Here is a 16,436-nt window from a genome sequence, read left to right on the forward strand (position 1 = left end):
TTTTCTGCATCTGCGCCATCAGGGGAAGGATACTCAGCTGCTCTCTTGCCATACTGTTGTCCTCCCTCTTACACATGTGTTGAGCCCTGTTGATGGACTACTTTGTTCCCTTGTCACCCCTTGATTTGAGAATAGGGGGATGGGTGAAGGAGAGGTCTCGGGAGGATGGTGCTGAGACCCGATGGCCTGGCCCTTTCCACTCTGGGCCAGTTCAGAGATGCAAGGCGGAGGCTCTGGGACAAGAGTGGCTGCAGGAGCCAGGTTTTTTTTGTTGTTTTTTTTTATTTTCTGAAGTGAGAAGTGGGGAGGCAGATAGACAGACTCCTGCATGCACCTGACCAGGATCCACCTGGCAATCCCACTAGGGGGCGATGCTCTGCCCATTTGGGCAGCTGCTCCGTTGTGACCGGAGCCATTCTAGCGCCTGAGGCAGAGGCCATGGAGCCATCCTCAGCACCCAGGCCAACTTTGCTCCAATGGAGCCTTGGCTGCAGGAGGGGAAGAGAGAGATAAAGAGAAAGGAGAGGGGGAGGGGTGGAGAAGCAGATGGGTGCTTCTCCTGTGTGCCCTGACCAGGAATCGAACCCGGGACTTCCACACGCTGGCCGGTTCTCTACCGCTAAGCCAACTGGCCAGGGCCAGGGCCAGGAGCCAGGTTTTGAATCAGCGAGGCTGGATTCCTTAAAGCAGGGGCCCCAAACTTTTTACACAGGGGGCCAGTTCACTGTCCTTCACACCATTGGAGGGCCGGACTATAAAAAAAACTATGAACAAATCCTTATGCACACTGCACATATCTTATATCTTATTTTAAAGTAAAAAAACAAAACGGGAACAAATATATACAATATTTAAAATAAAGAACAAGTAAATTTACATCAACAAACTGACCAGTATTTCAATGGGAACTATGGGCCTGCTTTTGGCTAATGAGATGGTCAATGTCTGGTTCCATATTTGTCATTGCTAGCCGTAACAAGTGATATGGCATGCTTCCAGAACCGTGACGCGTGCGTTCTGCGTCACCAGAAGTAGTACTGTACGTGAGTGACACTGCGCTTTGTGGCCTCTCACTGACCACCAATGAAAGAGGTGCCCCTTCCAGAAGTGCGGTGGGGGCTGGATAAATGGCCTCGGGGCTGCATGCGGCCTGCAGGCCTTACTTTGGAGACCCCTGCCTTAAAGACTCAGTTTGTTGTGGGGTAGTTGGGCCTTGCTCCTGTTTGTTCTATTGTACTCACTTTAAAAAATTAAAGATTTTTCTTTTTAACTTTAATGTTTAAATTTTTTAGTATATGTGCTGCCGAAGCGAGCACAAATTTAAATTTTTTATTTTTATTTTTGAGAGACAGAGTGGGGGGGGGACAGAAAGGGAGAGAGAGTGAGAGTGAAGAGAGAGATGAGAAGCATCAACTCGTAGTTGTTTTACTTTAGTTATTCATCTATTGCTCTTCATATGTGCCTTGATAGGGTGGGGGGAGCTCAAACTGAGCTGCTGACCCGTTGGTCAAGCCAGCAATCTTGGGCTCAAACGAATGACCTTGGGCTTGGGCTCAAGCCAGTAATCTTGGGATCATGTTGACGATCCCATGCTCAAGCTGGTGACCTTGGGGTTTTGAACCAGGGACCTCAGCATTCTGGGTTAACACTGTATTCACTGTGCCACCACTGGTCAGGCTTACAGGAGATTTTTAATCTTTAAAAAACTATGTTTTAGGCCCTGGCCGATTGGCTCAGCAGTAGAGTGTCGGCCTGGCGTGCAGGGGACCCGGGTTCGTTTCCCGGCCAGGGCACATAGGAGAAGCGCCCATTTGCTTCTCCACCCCTCCCCTTCCTCTCTGTCTCTCTCTTCCCCTCCTGCAGCCAAGGCTCCATTGGAGCAAAGATGGCCCGGGCACTGGGGATGGCTCCTTGGCCTCTGCCCCAGGCGCTAGAGTGGCTCTGGTCGCGGCAGAGAGACGCCCCGGAGGGGCAGAGCATCGCCCCCTGGTGGGCAGAGCGTCGCCCCTGGTGGGCGTGCTGGGTGGATCCCGGTCAGGCGCATGCGGGAGTCTGTCTGACTGTCTCTCCCTGTTTCCAGCTTCAGAAAAATACAAAAAAAACAACAAAAAAACCCAACAACTATGTTTTATTAATCCTCAGTGGGGGCTATGTTATAGCATTTGAAAAGTATTCCAAGAAAGAAGAAAAAGAGTATTTTTTCCACCCCCATTTCACTCCCTTTGCCCCCACCCCCCACCTCCACCCTCTTTCCCTCTGGCCATTGCTACCCTGTTTTCTGTATCTGTGTGTTGTGTATATATAATTTGACTAATCTCGTCACCTTCTTTGATCCCATCGCCTCTTTCCCCTTCCCTCTGACAGCTGTCTACATGTTTCCTGCGACCCTGCCTCTGTTCCTGTTTTGTTCCTCAGTTTATTGTGTTCATTAGATTCCACATATAAGTGAGATAATACCGTATTTGTCTTTCTCTGCCTGGCTTATTTCACTTAGCATATTAATCTCCAGGTCCATCCGTGTTGTCACAAAAGGTAAGCTTTCCTTCTTTTTCATGGCTGTATAGTCTTCCATTGTGTAAATGTACCACAGCTTTTTTATCCACTTGTCCACTAATGGATACTGTGGCTGTTTTCAGATCTTGGCTATTGCAAGCAGTGCTGCAATGAACATGGGGGTGCATATATTGTTTTAATTAGTGTTTTGGGATTCTTAGGATAAATTCCTAGAGGTAGTATAGTTGGGTCATGTGGCAGTTCCATTTTTAATTTTTTGAGGAAACACCATACTGTTTTCCACAGTGGCTGCATGAGTCTGCATTCTCGCCAGCAGTGCAGGAAGGTTCCCTTTTCTCTGCATTCTCTGCAAGTACTTGTTGATTTGTTAATGAGTGCCATTCTGGCCGGTGTGAGGTGATACCTCATTGTGGTTTTAACTTGAATTTCTCTAATGATTAGTGATTTTGAGCATTTTTTCATACGCCTGTTGGCCATCTGTATGTCCTCTTTGGAGAAGTGTCTGTTCAGGTCCTTTGCCCATTTATTATTTATTTATTTATTTTGTACTTTTCCAAAGTTAAAAGCGGGGAGGCAGTCAGACAGACTCCCGCATGCGCCCAACCAGGATCCACCCGGCATGCCCACCAGGGTGCGATGCTCTGCCCATCTGGGGCGTTGCTCTGTTGCTGCTGGAGCCATTTTAGCACCTGAGGTGGAGGCCATAGAGCTGCCGTCCTCAGTGCCCATTGTCCTTTTTTTTTTTTTTTTTTACAGAGACACAGAGTCAGAGAAAGGGAAGGACAGGGACAGACAGACAGGAACAGAGAGAGATGAGAAGCACCAATCATCAGTTTTTCATTGCAACACCTTAGTTGTTCATTGATTGCTTTCTCATATGTGCCTTGACTGGGGCTACAGCAGACCAAGTAACCCCTTGCTCGAGCCAGCGATCTTGGGGTCAAGCTGGTGAGCTTTGCTCAAACCAGTTGAGCCCGCGCTCAAGCTGGCAGCCTTGGGGTCTCGAACCTGGATCCTCAGCATCCCAGTCCGACGCTTCATCCACTGCACCACCTCCTGGTCAGGCCCATTGCCCATTTTTTAACTGGATTGTTTACCTTCCTGGTGTTGAGTTTTATACATTCTTTATAAATTTTGGTTATTAACCCCTTAATCAGACATATTGGTGAATATGTTCTCACCATTATTTTGTTAATGGTGTCTTTGATCTGTATGCCTGTTCTTAAGCCAATACCAGGCTGTTTTGATTTTAATGGCCTTGTAGTATAACTTGATATCAGGAAGTGTGATAACATCCCTCTTTGTTCTTCATTTGCATGATTGGTGACGCTATTCAGGGTTTTTTGGTTCCATATAAATTTTTGGAATATTTGTTTTAGATCTGTGAAGTAAGCCATTGCTTTTTTAATAGGAATTGCATTGAATCTATATATTGTTTGGGGTTAGTATGGACATTTTAATGTTAATTTGTCCTATCCATGAACACAGTATATGTTTCCACTTGTTTGTATCTTCCTCGATTTCTTGTTTAATGTCTTATAATTTTCTGAGTACAAGTCTTCTACCTCCTTTGTTAATTTATTCCTAGATACTTTATTTTTTTTGTTACTGCAATAGTAAATGGGATTGTTTTCTTAATTTCTCTTTCTGACATTTCATTTTTGGTGTATAAAAATGCCACTGATATCTGAATATTAATTTTATATCCTGCTACTTTGCTAAATTCACTTATCAGGTCTAGTAGTTTTTGGCCGAGACTTCAGGATTTTTTTTTTTTTATTTTTTTTAAGTGAGAAGAGGGGAGATAGACTCCTGCATGCACCCCGACCAGGATCCACCTGGCCCTGTCTGGGGCTGATGCTTGAATCAACTGAGCTATCCTCAGCACCTGAGGCTGATGCTCAGACCAGTTGAGCCACTGGCTATGAGAGGAGAAGAGAGAGAGAAGGGGGAGAGGGAGGGAAAAGAAGCAAATGTCCACTTTTCATGTGTGCCCTGACCAGGGATCGAAACCGGGAAGTCCGCAGGCCAGGCTTATGCTCTAGCCAGTGAGCCAACTGGCCAGGGCCTAGAGTTTTCTATGGATAGTATTATGTAGTCAGAAAGTAATGACAGTTTTACTTCTTTTCCAATTTGGATGCCTTTTATTTCTTCTTCTGTCTGATTGCTGTGGCTGGGTCTTCCAGTACTCTGTTGAAGAAGAATGGTGAAAGGGGACACCCATGTCTTGATCTTAAGGGGGTTGCTTTTAATTTTTGTCCATTGAGTATTATGTTGGCTTTTGGTTTGTCATCTGTGGCCTTTATTATGTTGAGGTATGATCTCTGTATTTCCACTTTGCTGAGAGTTTTGATTATAAATGGGTACTGGATTTTATCAAATGCTTTTTCTGCATCTATTGATATGATCATGTGATTTTAATCCTTCATTTTGTTTATGTGATGAATCACATATATTGATTTGAAAATATTATACCAGCCTTGCCTCCCTGGAACTAATCCCACTTGATCATGATATTTGACTTTTTTTTTTTTTTGTATTTTTCTGAAGCTAGAAATGGGGAGAGACAGTCAGACAGACTTCCGCAGGCACCCTACCGGGATCCACCCGGCACGCCCACCAGGGGGCAACGCTCTGCCCACCGGGGGGTGATGCTCTGCCCCTCCGGGGTGTCGCTCTGTCGCTACCAGAGCCACTCTAGCGCTTGGGACAGAGGCCAAGGAGCCATCCCCAGCGCCCGGGCCATCTTTGCTCCAATGGAGCTTTGGCTGCGGGAGGGGAAGAGAGAGACAGAGAGGAAGGAGAGGGGGAGGGGTGGAGAAGCAGATGGGCGCTTCCCCTGTGTGCCCTGGTCGGGAATCGAACCCAGGACCTCTGCACGCCAGGCCGATGCTCTACCACTGAGCCAACCGGGCAGGGCCTTGACATTTTTAATGTATTGCTGGATCTGGTTTGCTAATATTTTGAGAATTTTAGCATCTGTTTTCATCATATTGGTAGTGTTCTTTCTTTGAATTGTCTTTACCTGGTTTTGGAATTAGGATAAAGTGCATGCTTTGTAAAATGAGCTTGGAAGTCTTCCCTCGTCTTGAGTTTTTTGGAGTAGCTTAAGAAGGGTAGGTGTTAATTCTTCTTTGAATGTTTGGTAAAATTCGCCTATGAAGCCATCCAGTCCAGGACTTTTGTTTGCTGAGTGTTTTGATAACTATTTCAATTTTATTTGTTGTCATTGGTCTTCTCAGATTTTCTGATTCTTCCAGATACAGTTTTGGAAAATTGTATGCCTTTAGGAATTTATTGATTCTGCCCAGGTTATCCAGCTTTTTGGCATATATTAATAGGTCCTTGTAGTATTTTCTTAGAATCATTTGTATTTCTGAGATGTCAGTTACTTCTCTTTCATTTCTAATTTTATTTATTTGGGTCCTATCTCTCTTTTTCTTAGTGAGTCTGGTTAAACGTTTGTCAATCTTGTTTACCTTTTCAGAGAACCAGCTCTTGGTTTCATTGATCTTTTCGTATTGTTTTTTTTAGCCTCTTTGTCATTTATTTCCACTCTGGTCTTTATTATCTCTTCCTTCTACTTCCTCTGAGCTTTGTTTGTTCTTTTTTTAGGTTTTAGGTGCAAGTTTAGGTTGTTTATTTGAGCTTTCTCTTGTTTCTTAAGGTGTGCCTGTGATGCTATGAACTTCTCTCTCAGGACTGTTTTCACTGTGTCCCATGGATTTGGGGTTGTATGTTCATTTTCATTTGTTTCAAGGAAATTTTTTATTTCTTCCTTGATCTCATTGTTAACCCATTTGTTACTTAAATTAGCCTCCAAGTATTTTAATGTTTTTCTATTGTAGTTGATTATTTCTAGTTTCATGCCATTGTGGTCAGAGAAGATGCTTGGTATGATTTCAGTATTCTTTTTTTTTTTTTTTTGACAGAGAGAGAGAGAGGGATAGACACAGGGACAGACAGACAGGATCGGAGAGATGAGAAGCATTAATCATTAGTTTTTCGTTGCGCATTACGACACCTTAGTTGTTCATTGACTGCTTTCTCATATGTGCCTTGACCGCGGGCCTTCAGCAGACCGAGTAACCCCTTGCTCGAGCCAGTGATCCTGGGTCCAAGCTGGTGAGCTTTTGCTCAAACCAGATGAGCCTGTGTTCAAGCTGGCGACCTCGGGGTCTCGAACCTGGGTCCTCGGTATCCCAGTCCAATGCTCCATCCACTGCGCCACCGCCTGGTCAGGCTTGATTTCAGTATTCTTAAATTTATTGAGACTTGTTTTATGTCCTGACATGTGGTCTATCCTAGAAAATGTACCATGAGCACTTGAGAAGAGTATATTCTGCTGCTTTGGGGTGAGATGTTATGAAGATATTAATGAAATTCAGTTGATCTAGTTTTTTTTTTTTTTTTAAGTGAGAGGAGGGGAGATAATAAGGTAGACTCCTGCGTGTGTTCCAACTGGGGTCCACTCAGCAACACCTGTCTGAGGACAATGCTCAAATCAACTGAGCTATTTTTAGCACCTGAGGCTGGTGGTGGGACCAATGAGTTATCCTCAGCACCCAGGGCCAACTCATTCCAATCAAGCCATGGCTGCAGGAGAGGAAGAGAGAGAGAGCAAGAGGGGGAAAGGGTGGAGAAGCAGATGGGCATTTCTCTTACGTGTCCTGACCAGAAATCGAACCCAGGACATCCACATGCTGGGCTGATGCTCTACCACTGAGCCAACCGCCAGGGCAGGTCTTATTTTCTTAGCCATACAGCTATCCTGTGTCTTTTGATTGGAGCATTTAATCCATTTATATAAATATTTAAGGTTACTATTGATATGTACAGTGTGTCCATAAAGTCATGGTGCACTTTTGACTGGTCACAGGAAAGCAACAAAAGATGATAGAAGTGTGAAATCTGCACCAAATAAAATGAAAACTCTCCCAGTTTCATACCTATTCAGTGCAGTTAGATGTGGGCTCACACACAGATTTTTTAGGGCTCCTTAGGTAGCTATTCCGTATAGCCTCTACAGACTTGTCACTGAATGATGGCCTACCAGAACGGAGTCTCTCCACCAAACTGCCGGTTTCCTTCAACTGCTTATCCCACTGAGTAATGTTATTCCTATGTGGTGGTGCTTCGTTATAAACACGCTAATATTCATGTTGCACTTTGGTCACAGATTCGAATTTAGCAAACCACAGAACACACTGAATTTTCCTCTGTACTGTCCACATCTCGACTGGCATGGCCGTGGGCTGCTCCGCTGTATACACGGTGTTACATCATCATCTGCGCATGCACACATGCTGTCACATCATCATACAGAAACTGGGAGGGTTTTCCTTTTATTTGGTGCAGATTTCACATTTCTGTTGTCTTTTGTTGCTTTCTTGTGACCGGTCAAACGTGCACCATGACTTTACAGACACACTGTATTATTTATTGCCATTTTATTCTTGAAACCTATTAACCACTTTCTCTCGATTTCTTTTTTTCTTTTCTCTTTTTATAGCAGGCCCTTTAACATTTCTTGCAGTACTGGTTTGGTGGTAATGGAATCTTTGAGCCTTTTTTTTGTCTGCGAAGCTCTTTATTTCTTCTTCAATTTTAAATGATAGCTTTGCTGGATAGAGTAGTCTTGGTTGTAGTTCTAGTTTTGCATTACTTTGAATGTTTCTTGTAAATTCCTTCGGGCCTTAAATGTTTCTGTTTAGAATTCAGATGTCAGCCTTATGAGGACTCCTTTGTAGGTAATTAATTGCTTTCCTCTTGCAGCTGTTAGCATTCTTTCTTGGTCTCTTATCTTTGGCATTGTAATTATGATATGTCTTGATGTGGGGCTGTTTATTAGGGATCATCTTTAATGGGACTCTCTGTGCTTCTTGAACTTGTGTGACTTTTTCCTTCATCAATTTAGGGAAATTTTCAGCTATGATTTCCTTAAACAAGTTCTCTGGCCCTTGTTCATTCTCTTCTCTTTCAGGAACCCCTTTGTTTGTTTGTTTTTTGTTTGTTTTTGTTTTTTAGTGGCAGAAACAGAGAGAGTCACAGAGAGGGACAGATAAGGACAGACGGAAAGGAAGGGAGAGAGATGAGAAACATCAGTTCTTTGTTGCAGCTCCTTAGTTGTTCATTGATTTCTCATATTTGACCCCTCTTGACCGTGGGGCTACAGCAGACCGAGTGATCCCTTGCTTGAGCCAGCGACCTTGGGCTCAAGCTGGTGAGCCTTACTCAAATCAGATGAGCCCGTGCTCAAGCTGGTGACCTTGGGGTCTCGAACCTGGGTCCTTCACATCCCTGTCCTATGCTCTATCCACTGCGCCACCACCTGGTCAGGAACCCCTTTGATTTGTATATCATTTCTCTTCATGTTGTCACAGAGGTCTCTTAGTTTCCTGTGTGGTTTTGGTTTTGTTTTTTATTTTTTGTATTTTTCTGAAGTTGGAAACAGGGAGGCAGTCAGACAGACTCCCGCATGCGCCCAACCGGGATCCACCCGGCATGCCTACCAGGGGGCGATGCTCTGCTCACCTGGGGCTTTGCTCTGTTGCGACCAGAGCCATTCTAGTGCCTGAGGCAGAGGCCCCAGAGCCATCCTCAGCGCCTGGGCCAACTTTGCTCCAATGGAACCTTGGCTGTGGGAGAGAAACAGAGAGGAAGGAGAGGGGAAGGGGTGGAAAAGCAGATGGGCGCTTCTCCTGTGTGCCTTGGCTGGGAATCGAACCCGGGACTCCTGCATGCCAGGCCGACTCTCAACCACTGAGCCAACCAGCCAGGGCCTCCTCTGTATTTTTGAGCCTCTTTTCTTTTCACTATTCTGCTTCTGTACTTACATTTATCTTGTCCTCTAAATCACTGATTCGATCCTCTGCTTCATCCAACCTGCTTTTGATTCCTTCTAGTGTAGTTTTCATTTCAGACATTGTATTTGCCATTTCTGACTGGTTCTTTGTTAATTTCAATGTCCTTTTTGATGTTTACTGTCTCTTTGTTTAAGTTCTCATTGTGATCATCCATTCTTTTTTTTTTTTTTAGATTTTATTTATTGACTTTTAAAGAGAGGATAGAGGGAGAAAAGGAAGGAGGAAGAGCGGGAAGCATCAAGCCACAGTAGTTTCTTTTTGTATGTGCCTCGACCGGGCAAGCCCAGGGTTTGAACCGGCAACCTCAGCATTCCAGGTCGATGCTTTATCCACTGCACCACCATAGGTCAGATGATTATCCATTCTTACTCTAAGATCCTTGAGCATCTTTTTTAATTAATTATTTTTTATTTTTTATTTTTCTGAAGTTGGAAACGGGGAGGCAGTCAGACTCCCGCATGCGCCCGACCGGGATCCACCCGGCACGCCCACCAGGGGCGACTCTCTGCCCACCAGGGGGCGATGCTCTGCCCCTCCGGGGCGTGGCTCCGCCACGACCAGAGCCACTCCAGCACCTGGGGCAGAGGCCAAGGAGCCATCCCCAGCGCCTGGGCCATCTTTGCTCCAATGAAGCCTTGGCTGCGGGAGGGGAAGAGAGAGACAGAGAGGAAGGAGGGGGGGTGGAGAAGCAAATGGGCGCCTCTCCTATGTGCCCTGGCCGGGAATCGAACCCGGGTCCCCCGCATGCCAGGCCGACGCTCTACTGCTGAGCCAACCGGCCAGGGCCCCTTGAGCATCTTAATAACCATTATTTAAAATTCTGCATCTGAAGTTTGGTTACTTTCATTTCATTTAATTTTTTTTTCTGGAGATTTCTCTAGTTGATCCATTTGTGTCATATTTCTTTGTCTGCTCATTTGTCTGTGGATTAGGTAGCTCTGCCCTGACTCCCAAATTTATTCTGACATCTTTATGAGGAAGGTGAGCTTAGTGGTGCTAACCTCTAGACCACCTGAGTTCCTTGCTTAGAAATGTTTCTTGAGGGTAATATTTACCCTCTTGTGTGTGTGAGTCTTGAATACAGTTGGCTCTTTCATGGGTGGAGTTAACCCTTTAGGCTGGCTGGCTCTAAGGGTCAGCCTTGATCATGTGTATTAGTCACTGTGCAGTGTCTCTTCTATGGAGTGTGGTTATTCTCAGCAGAGTCTGGTGCCTGCTGGACTTCTTCTTTGGGCATGCCACTGTGTGGCTAGTTGAGTCTAGCATTGGTGCAGTCTGCCACCCAGTACTGGTTGTGTTGGCTCTGGGTCCTTTTGAGTGGAATTCGGGTATGGGTTGGTATCAGACATTGTTTGTAACCCACCGTGGGCTACCTGTCCGGAGCTACCACTTTGTTCACTGTGTCTGTGTTATCTGTTTCTGGGTGTGTGTGGGAGGAGTCAACTTGTGTATAAGGATTAGCTTCCTCCTGCTTAGAGCTGACAGCAGTTCCATAAAAGGGCCCAAGTGCTGTAAGATTTGCCTCCACTTTTCGGCTGCTCCACCTCCTCTTGCGGCTGCCTGGCCTTCCCAGTCTTTCTGTAGAAAGACTGTAGTGTGGGCTCAGAGTGGCTTCACCCCCACCAACCTCTCCACAGGTTGCAAGTGTGATGGGTTAGGGCAGCTGAGGTCGGGATGACAACATTAATGGACCCCTACTTTGGGGGTCTCTTGGTTAGGAGCTCAGTATGGGGAAAGTGGTCCCTACTCCAGGGTCTAATTCCTCAGTCACTGATGGATACTCCAATTCTATTTCTCCCCAGAGAGGTGAGCAGTTTCAGATTAGGTGGGGCCAACAGTGCCCTCTGCAGAAGTTCTTTCTGTTGGGGAGACAGTGGTCTCAGGGAGGAAGATTGAGAAAGTCTTCCACTGGGGCTGATTGTGACCCCTCCTCCCAGAAGGTGGCTGAGCCCCTCAACCAGCCCCAACAGTAGGCTCCAAGGAACTCACACTTTGCGTGTCTATGCTCCAAGCCTTTCTCCCTTCCCCCCTGTGGATCTTAGCCCAGCGGGGCAGGATATCCAGGACTTGGGTCAGCTGACTGTGAAGCTCTACCTTGTCCACTGTGTGTTGGCTGCTGGGCCGTTGCTGACCACAGAAGTGGAATTTGTCTCAGCTGGGTTTGACGCCTGATGAACTCTCTCTCTGGATATACTGCTAGTAAGGGTAGCTGGGTCCTGCTCTGATGTTCTCTGTAGTTGGCCTCTGCATATGTTGGTTCTGGGCCTCTAAGAAGGGAATCTGGTGCTGACTGGTGTAAGACACTGCCCGTGACTGGCTCTCAGCAACCTTCTTGGAGCTATAAGCAAACCAGAGTTTGCGGCTGCCTCTGCTGGGTTTAGGTGCACATGGGAGGACCAAGATGCTTTCCTAGGCTGGCATTTACCAGCCCCTGGCCTGTGGACAAGTCAGCAAAGGGCCTGAGATTCCCTGAAAGCCACCTCCTGCTACTTCTGTCTGCTGGTTGCTTGTTGGGCTCAGCCCCTGAAAACCTCTGGTTGATGGGGCAGGTCCAGAAGCGTCAAGTCGTGGGGTTTTTTTAATTTAAGTAAAGTCTTATTTGTAGTTCCTACAATGGGACTAATTAGTTATTCTTGGACTCACAGAACCTGGGCTCTTCTCTCAGTGTGTGGGTCCAGGTGGTGACATCTGAGCCACCTGATTTTCACCTCTCCTTCTAGAAGCTTTCCAGGATGTTCTCCTGCTGCCCACTCACACTGAGCTCAGAAAGATTCAGTGACTTCTTCAAGGTCACACACTGGTAAGCAGAGCCAAGATTCAGACTCAGAAATGTCTGACTGAGACGCTAATCTCCTCACCCTGGTCCCCATTCTCTGTGACTCAGGGTCCCCAGCGGTAGAGAGGAGGAAATGTAGAGGCAGAGATACTGTGCACTTGTCACCTGATCTTTTCAGGCCCCTCTGACCTAAGTGGCAGCACTGCGGACATGGGAACAGGCTGTGGGGGGAAGGTTTGAACGGCCTTCACCTGTCAGCCCTGGGAAGACCACTTGCTCTCCACACACAGTCCGCTTTGCTGTGGGCTGGCAGAGCGGTCAGCGTGCCGGGCGCTTTGCATTCGCTCTCGCATCCTCAGAACAGCCTGTGAAGGCGGGGGCTCCTTCCCGCGGTGCGCACCTCCGGACCCTGACTTTAGTAGGAGTCGGAGGGCTGGCCCCATCTCAGGCAATTGGGTGGGACTGTGATGTGAATTTGGGGCTCTGTCTGCTGGCTGTGCGGCTCCCTCACCATGAGCCCCTCTGGTCAGTACCAGGCTGGGTTTGAGAGCACAAGCCAGGGAACCCTCTGACCTCTGGGCCTCTTTCTTCTGGGGCCGCCTCGTAGCCACAGGCCTAGGGAGTTCTGGCGCTGTAGGAGTTGGGCACTCTGGGGCAGTGCCACCTTGCCGGCCGAGCCCTCTTCCTTTCGCAGTCTAGTACTTGGTGCCAGGAAGAGGATGTCAGGTGTGGCCCAGGCAGGGAAGCAGCAGTTGGCTGGGCCCGGGCCCGGCCCCGGTCCGTGCTCCTCCTCAGCCTTCCATGGTCTTTCACCTGCTGGACGCTTGTTTTAGGAACATGTAATTGGGGAGAGAGATGCTCCTAAACTGAGTCTGCACAAACTGAAGTCACTCAGGCTAAATGCACCTTTGGTTTTTAGAACTGTTTCCTTTTGCAATAATGTTGTATCAACTGGTTTAGAATAGAAATGTCTTTTAACCTTGACGAGGACAAAAATAAAATGTGGCTGAGGGCGTTCTTCTTCTGGACTCAGTTCAGAGACTGTGAGCGACTGCTCAGCGGGGGAGCCTCCCGCTGCTCTCTGGAGAAGGCCTCCAGGCCAGGCCCTGGCTTCCTGGCCGCCACAGCCAAGACCATTGTCCTGGCGAGGAAGCCGTGACCCAGGGGTTCACCCAGCTTCGGGCGCTAATGGCCAGAGCACTGGGGGAACAAGGACGTAGATGCCGTGAGTGTGGCAGTTTGGCTGCAGATGAGTGTGGCGAGGGGCACTTTTCCCAGCAGTGGTCAATACATTGCTCTAACGGCCTGGGAGGTTGCTGAGAGTTCGCCTGGGCCCAGTCACTACAGAGGCAGGCTGTTTTCCCCTGCTTCCCTGGCCAGCCTGGAACGCTTGCTGCATCTACGAACCTTTGCCATGAACTGGGGGCACTGCTTCTTGTTTGTTTAGTGATTTCTCTAATAGGTTTTACTAAAAACGTTTGTTTAGGGAGGGAGAGGAAGGAAGCACAACTTGGTTACTAGTGTCCCTTTGTTTGTGGCCAGGAGTCCTTAGTGGACTTGTCTCCCATGCCACAGGCGCCATGCTCCACGGCCGGCACTGCTGCCGCTGGGCTCTTAGGCCAGGCCATCTGGACTAGGCCGTCCCCTCAGAAGCTCAGGGAACTCCACAGGCTGTCACAGACCCCCTTCCCAGCTGTCATGCGGCCCGCTGAGCGTTACCACCGGGGCCGGACGGCTGGTTCAGGTCTGGTCCGAGTCCAGCACTGCGTCCTAGCCGCGGTCGGAGGAGGACATGGTGCAGGTGCACTGTCTTAAAATTTGACACCCAAGAAAACAGGATATGTGGCATTTGCTCCTCTGACCAAGAAAACTTCTGGAAGGATAACAAGAAACCAGTTTAAAAAGTAGTCTCCTCATCAGAGGCAAGGTGGGGAGTGAGGCAGATGTGGCGGGTGGTGATAAAGGTATTTAATGCTTTTTTATTCTTTTTCATTGAATGGTATTTTATATTGTATGCATGTGAATGCATTACCTATTTAAAATAACAATACTACTAATAATAACTAAGAAAGAAAGTGACCCTCTCTGGAGAGCTGGTGTGGCCATATGGATATGGAAATCCTTCAGTTGTGGGCACACCCATGTCCAAGGCCAGGCTATAGAACAGTGAGTTATTTTAAAGGCAAACAGGCTGGAGCTTCTATATCCCAAGAGATGCTGTTACCCTGCAAGCTGGGCCTCCCTGAAGGCAGGAGAAGGGGTTTCCCTGGTGGTGACCGTGAGGAAGGTCACTGAACACCTGGCTTTGAGAGCAAGTGTTGCACCCTGGCAGGGTCATACTCAGAAGGGACTAACTTATGGGATATGTATGTCCTCAGGGTTCGTGCTTGTGCCAGAGTGGCCCCTTGGAAGAGTGGGCATGAACGGTAATGTCTACTGTTGACTAGGTGGGGAGTTGGGATGGCCTTTTCCACAGCAATTGCATTTACTTGTCCTAGCAGACCTGCTGGGTAGGTTGTAAGTATCCCCATTTCCTGGGGGGTGCCAAGGCTCAGAGAGGCTGAGTCATCTGCCAAGAGGCAGAGCCAGGGTCAGGCCCAAGTGGGGCCACTTCCAAGCTCGTCTGCCTCCCAGCTGGCCATTTCCTCTCACCGTGTGCTGCGTCTTGTTTTTCAGGTGACGATGCCCGGGGAGCCCGTGGATGTGGCGTGTGGTGTGGATCACATGGTGACTCTGGCCAAGTCGTTCATCTAAGTCTCCTCCCTGACACACTTGAGTCTGGCCCTGGCCTCAGAACCACTGGGGTTGCTTAGCAGAGGCAGCTAGCAGGGTTTGATGGGCCTCAGAGAGCAGCAGGGCCCTTCATGAAGTGTGACGCTCTCCTGAAACCCTGAGGAGGTACATACTGGAAGTCCGGGGACAGGGCCCCTGCTCCAGGCGAGACCTCTGAATTCAGCACAACGGCTGCCTTGATCGGGCTGACCTGCAGGAAGATGAGTCCCAGAGCTATGTGGCCCCAGCAGGGCAAGGATCATTAGAATGCCTCGGCTTTCCAGGGAACACGTGACAGCTTCTGGCGTCTCATCTGGCCTAAGAAGCTGGTCTTAGGAAATCTTAGCGCTCACAGCATGCCATTTTGCTTGATCTTAAAAGAAGGCCTGGCAGTGCTCAGAAGGGCTCCTGTAGCCCCTTGGATCACAGCAGAGCTCGTGGTGGGTGTTTGGGTGGGCTGTGTGTGGACACAGGTGAGTGCCCCAGCCTGACCAAGGACCTCATTCAGGGCCCCACGCCCCCGCCACCCATCCGTTTCTGGTCAGCTGCCCACAGCCAACTTGCTGCGGGGACACATGCCGAAGTCTCTTCCTTGGATTGGGATTCTCCCTGAAAATCCTGTGGGTGCCAGCACGGTACCACACAGGCTCACGCTGTCACCCGCCTGTAACCCTTCTCACCACCGGGCTCGGAAAGTGGGGAAGCCCCCGCAGGAGGAGCGAGGCCAGACACTTGCGGGCTGAGGGCTCTGAACACATCCCACGAAAGCTTGGCTGGAGTGCCAGCCTCGGGGAAGAGACTGAGAAATTGTGAAAAACATTTGCGTTAGCAACGTAAGTTGTCTTAGTCTTTAAAAATATATTTAAAAAACCCCTTTTGGAATAAAGTCTATTTTCTGCCTTTTTATTTTTAAGGACTGAAGAGGTCTTTTTATTTTACCTGTTTATAGGGATTAGCTTTGAAAAACAAGGTTTTTGAAAAAGAGGCTACTAGAAGCCAGTGAAAAATATGGTAGAAGACAGTCCTACTTAAAAATTATTTTCTGAACAGTCGACTCCCACAGTTCAATTGAAAGAAAATGATGAAGTATCAAAATAAGCGGTAATCATGCACACTGGGCTCCCACTCACTGTCTGGCTGCTCCCTTCCTCGTATGCAGTCACTCGCCAAGTACACGTGCTCGCTGTGGGCCCCTTTGTGCCAGGGACTGCTGGTCACACTGGGTCACGTGGTAAAAATATTTCTGTAAGCAAGTCTCATGAAACTTACATTTTAGGGGGAAAAGTGGACAATAAACAAGCAAAATGCCAAGTACGTTAGATGGTTGTGTGGGCTGTGGAAAATAAATAAAGCAGAAGGAGAGGGGTGAGGTCAGGAGGGTTTTAGCTTAAAGTGGAATCATCACTGAGCATGTGTCTTTGACACGACCTGAGACAGGGAGAACCAGCCATGTGTTGTCTGGGGGAGCAGCACCAGGACCCCTCATCTGAGTTTATGCTCCATTTCTC

General features: G+C 47.8%; 1 protein-coding gene across 1 annotated transcript in view; it reads left to right on the forward strand.

Annotated features, from left to right (window-relative positions):
- RCC1L (RCC1 like) overlaps positions 1-15,834 on the forward strand; it is a 51,299-nt gene extending 35,465 nt beyond the window's left edge. Inside the window, exon 11 of the mRNA XM_066382452.1 lies at positions 14,833-15,834. Coding sequence (XP_066238549.1) covers positions 14,833-14,910 — 78 coding nt within the window. The 3' untranslated portion in view covers positions 14,911-15,834. The remainder of the gene's footprint in view (positions 1-14,832) is intronic.
- Positions 15,835-16,436: the final 602 nt, after the last annotated feature.

Source organism: Saccopteryx leptura, chromosome 4, assembly GCF_036850995.1.
Source record: "Saccopteryx leptura isolate mSacLep1 chromosome 4, mSacLep1_pri_phased_curated, whole genome shotgun sequence".
In the NCBI taxonomy this organism is placed as follows: domain Eukaryota; kingdom Metazoa; phylum Chordata; class Mammalia; order Chiroptera; family Emballonuridae; genus Saccopteryx; species Saccopteryx leptura.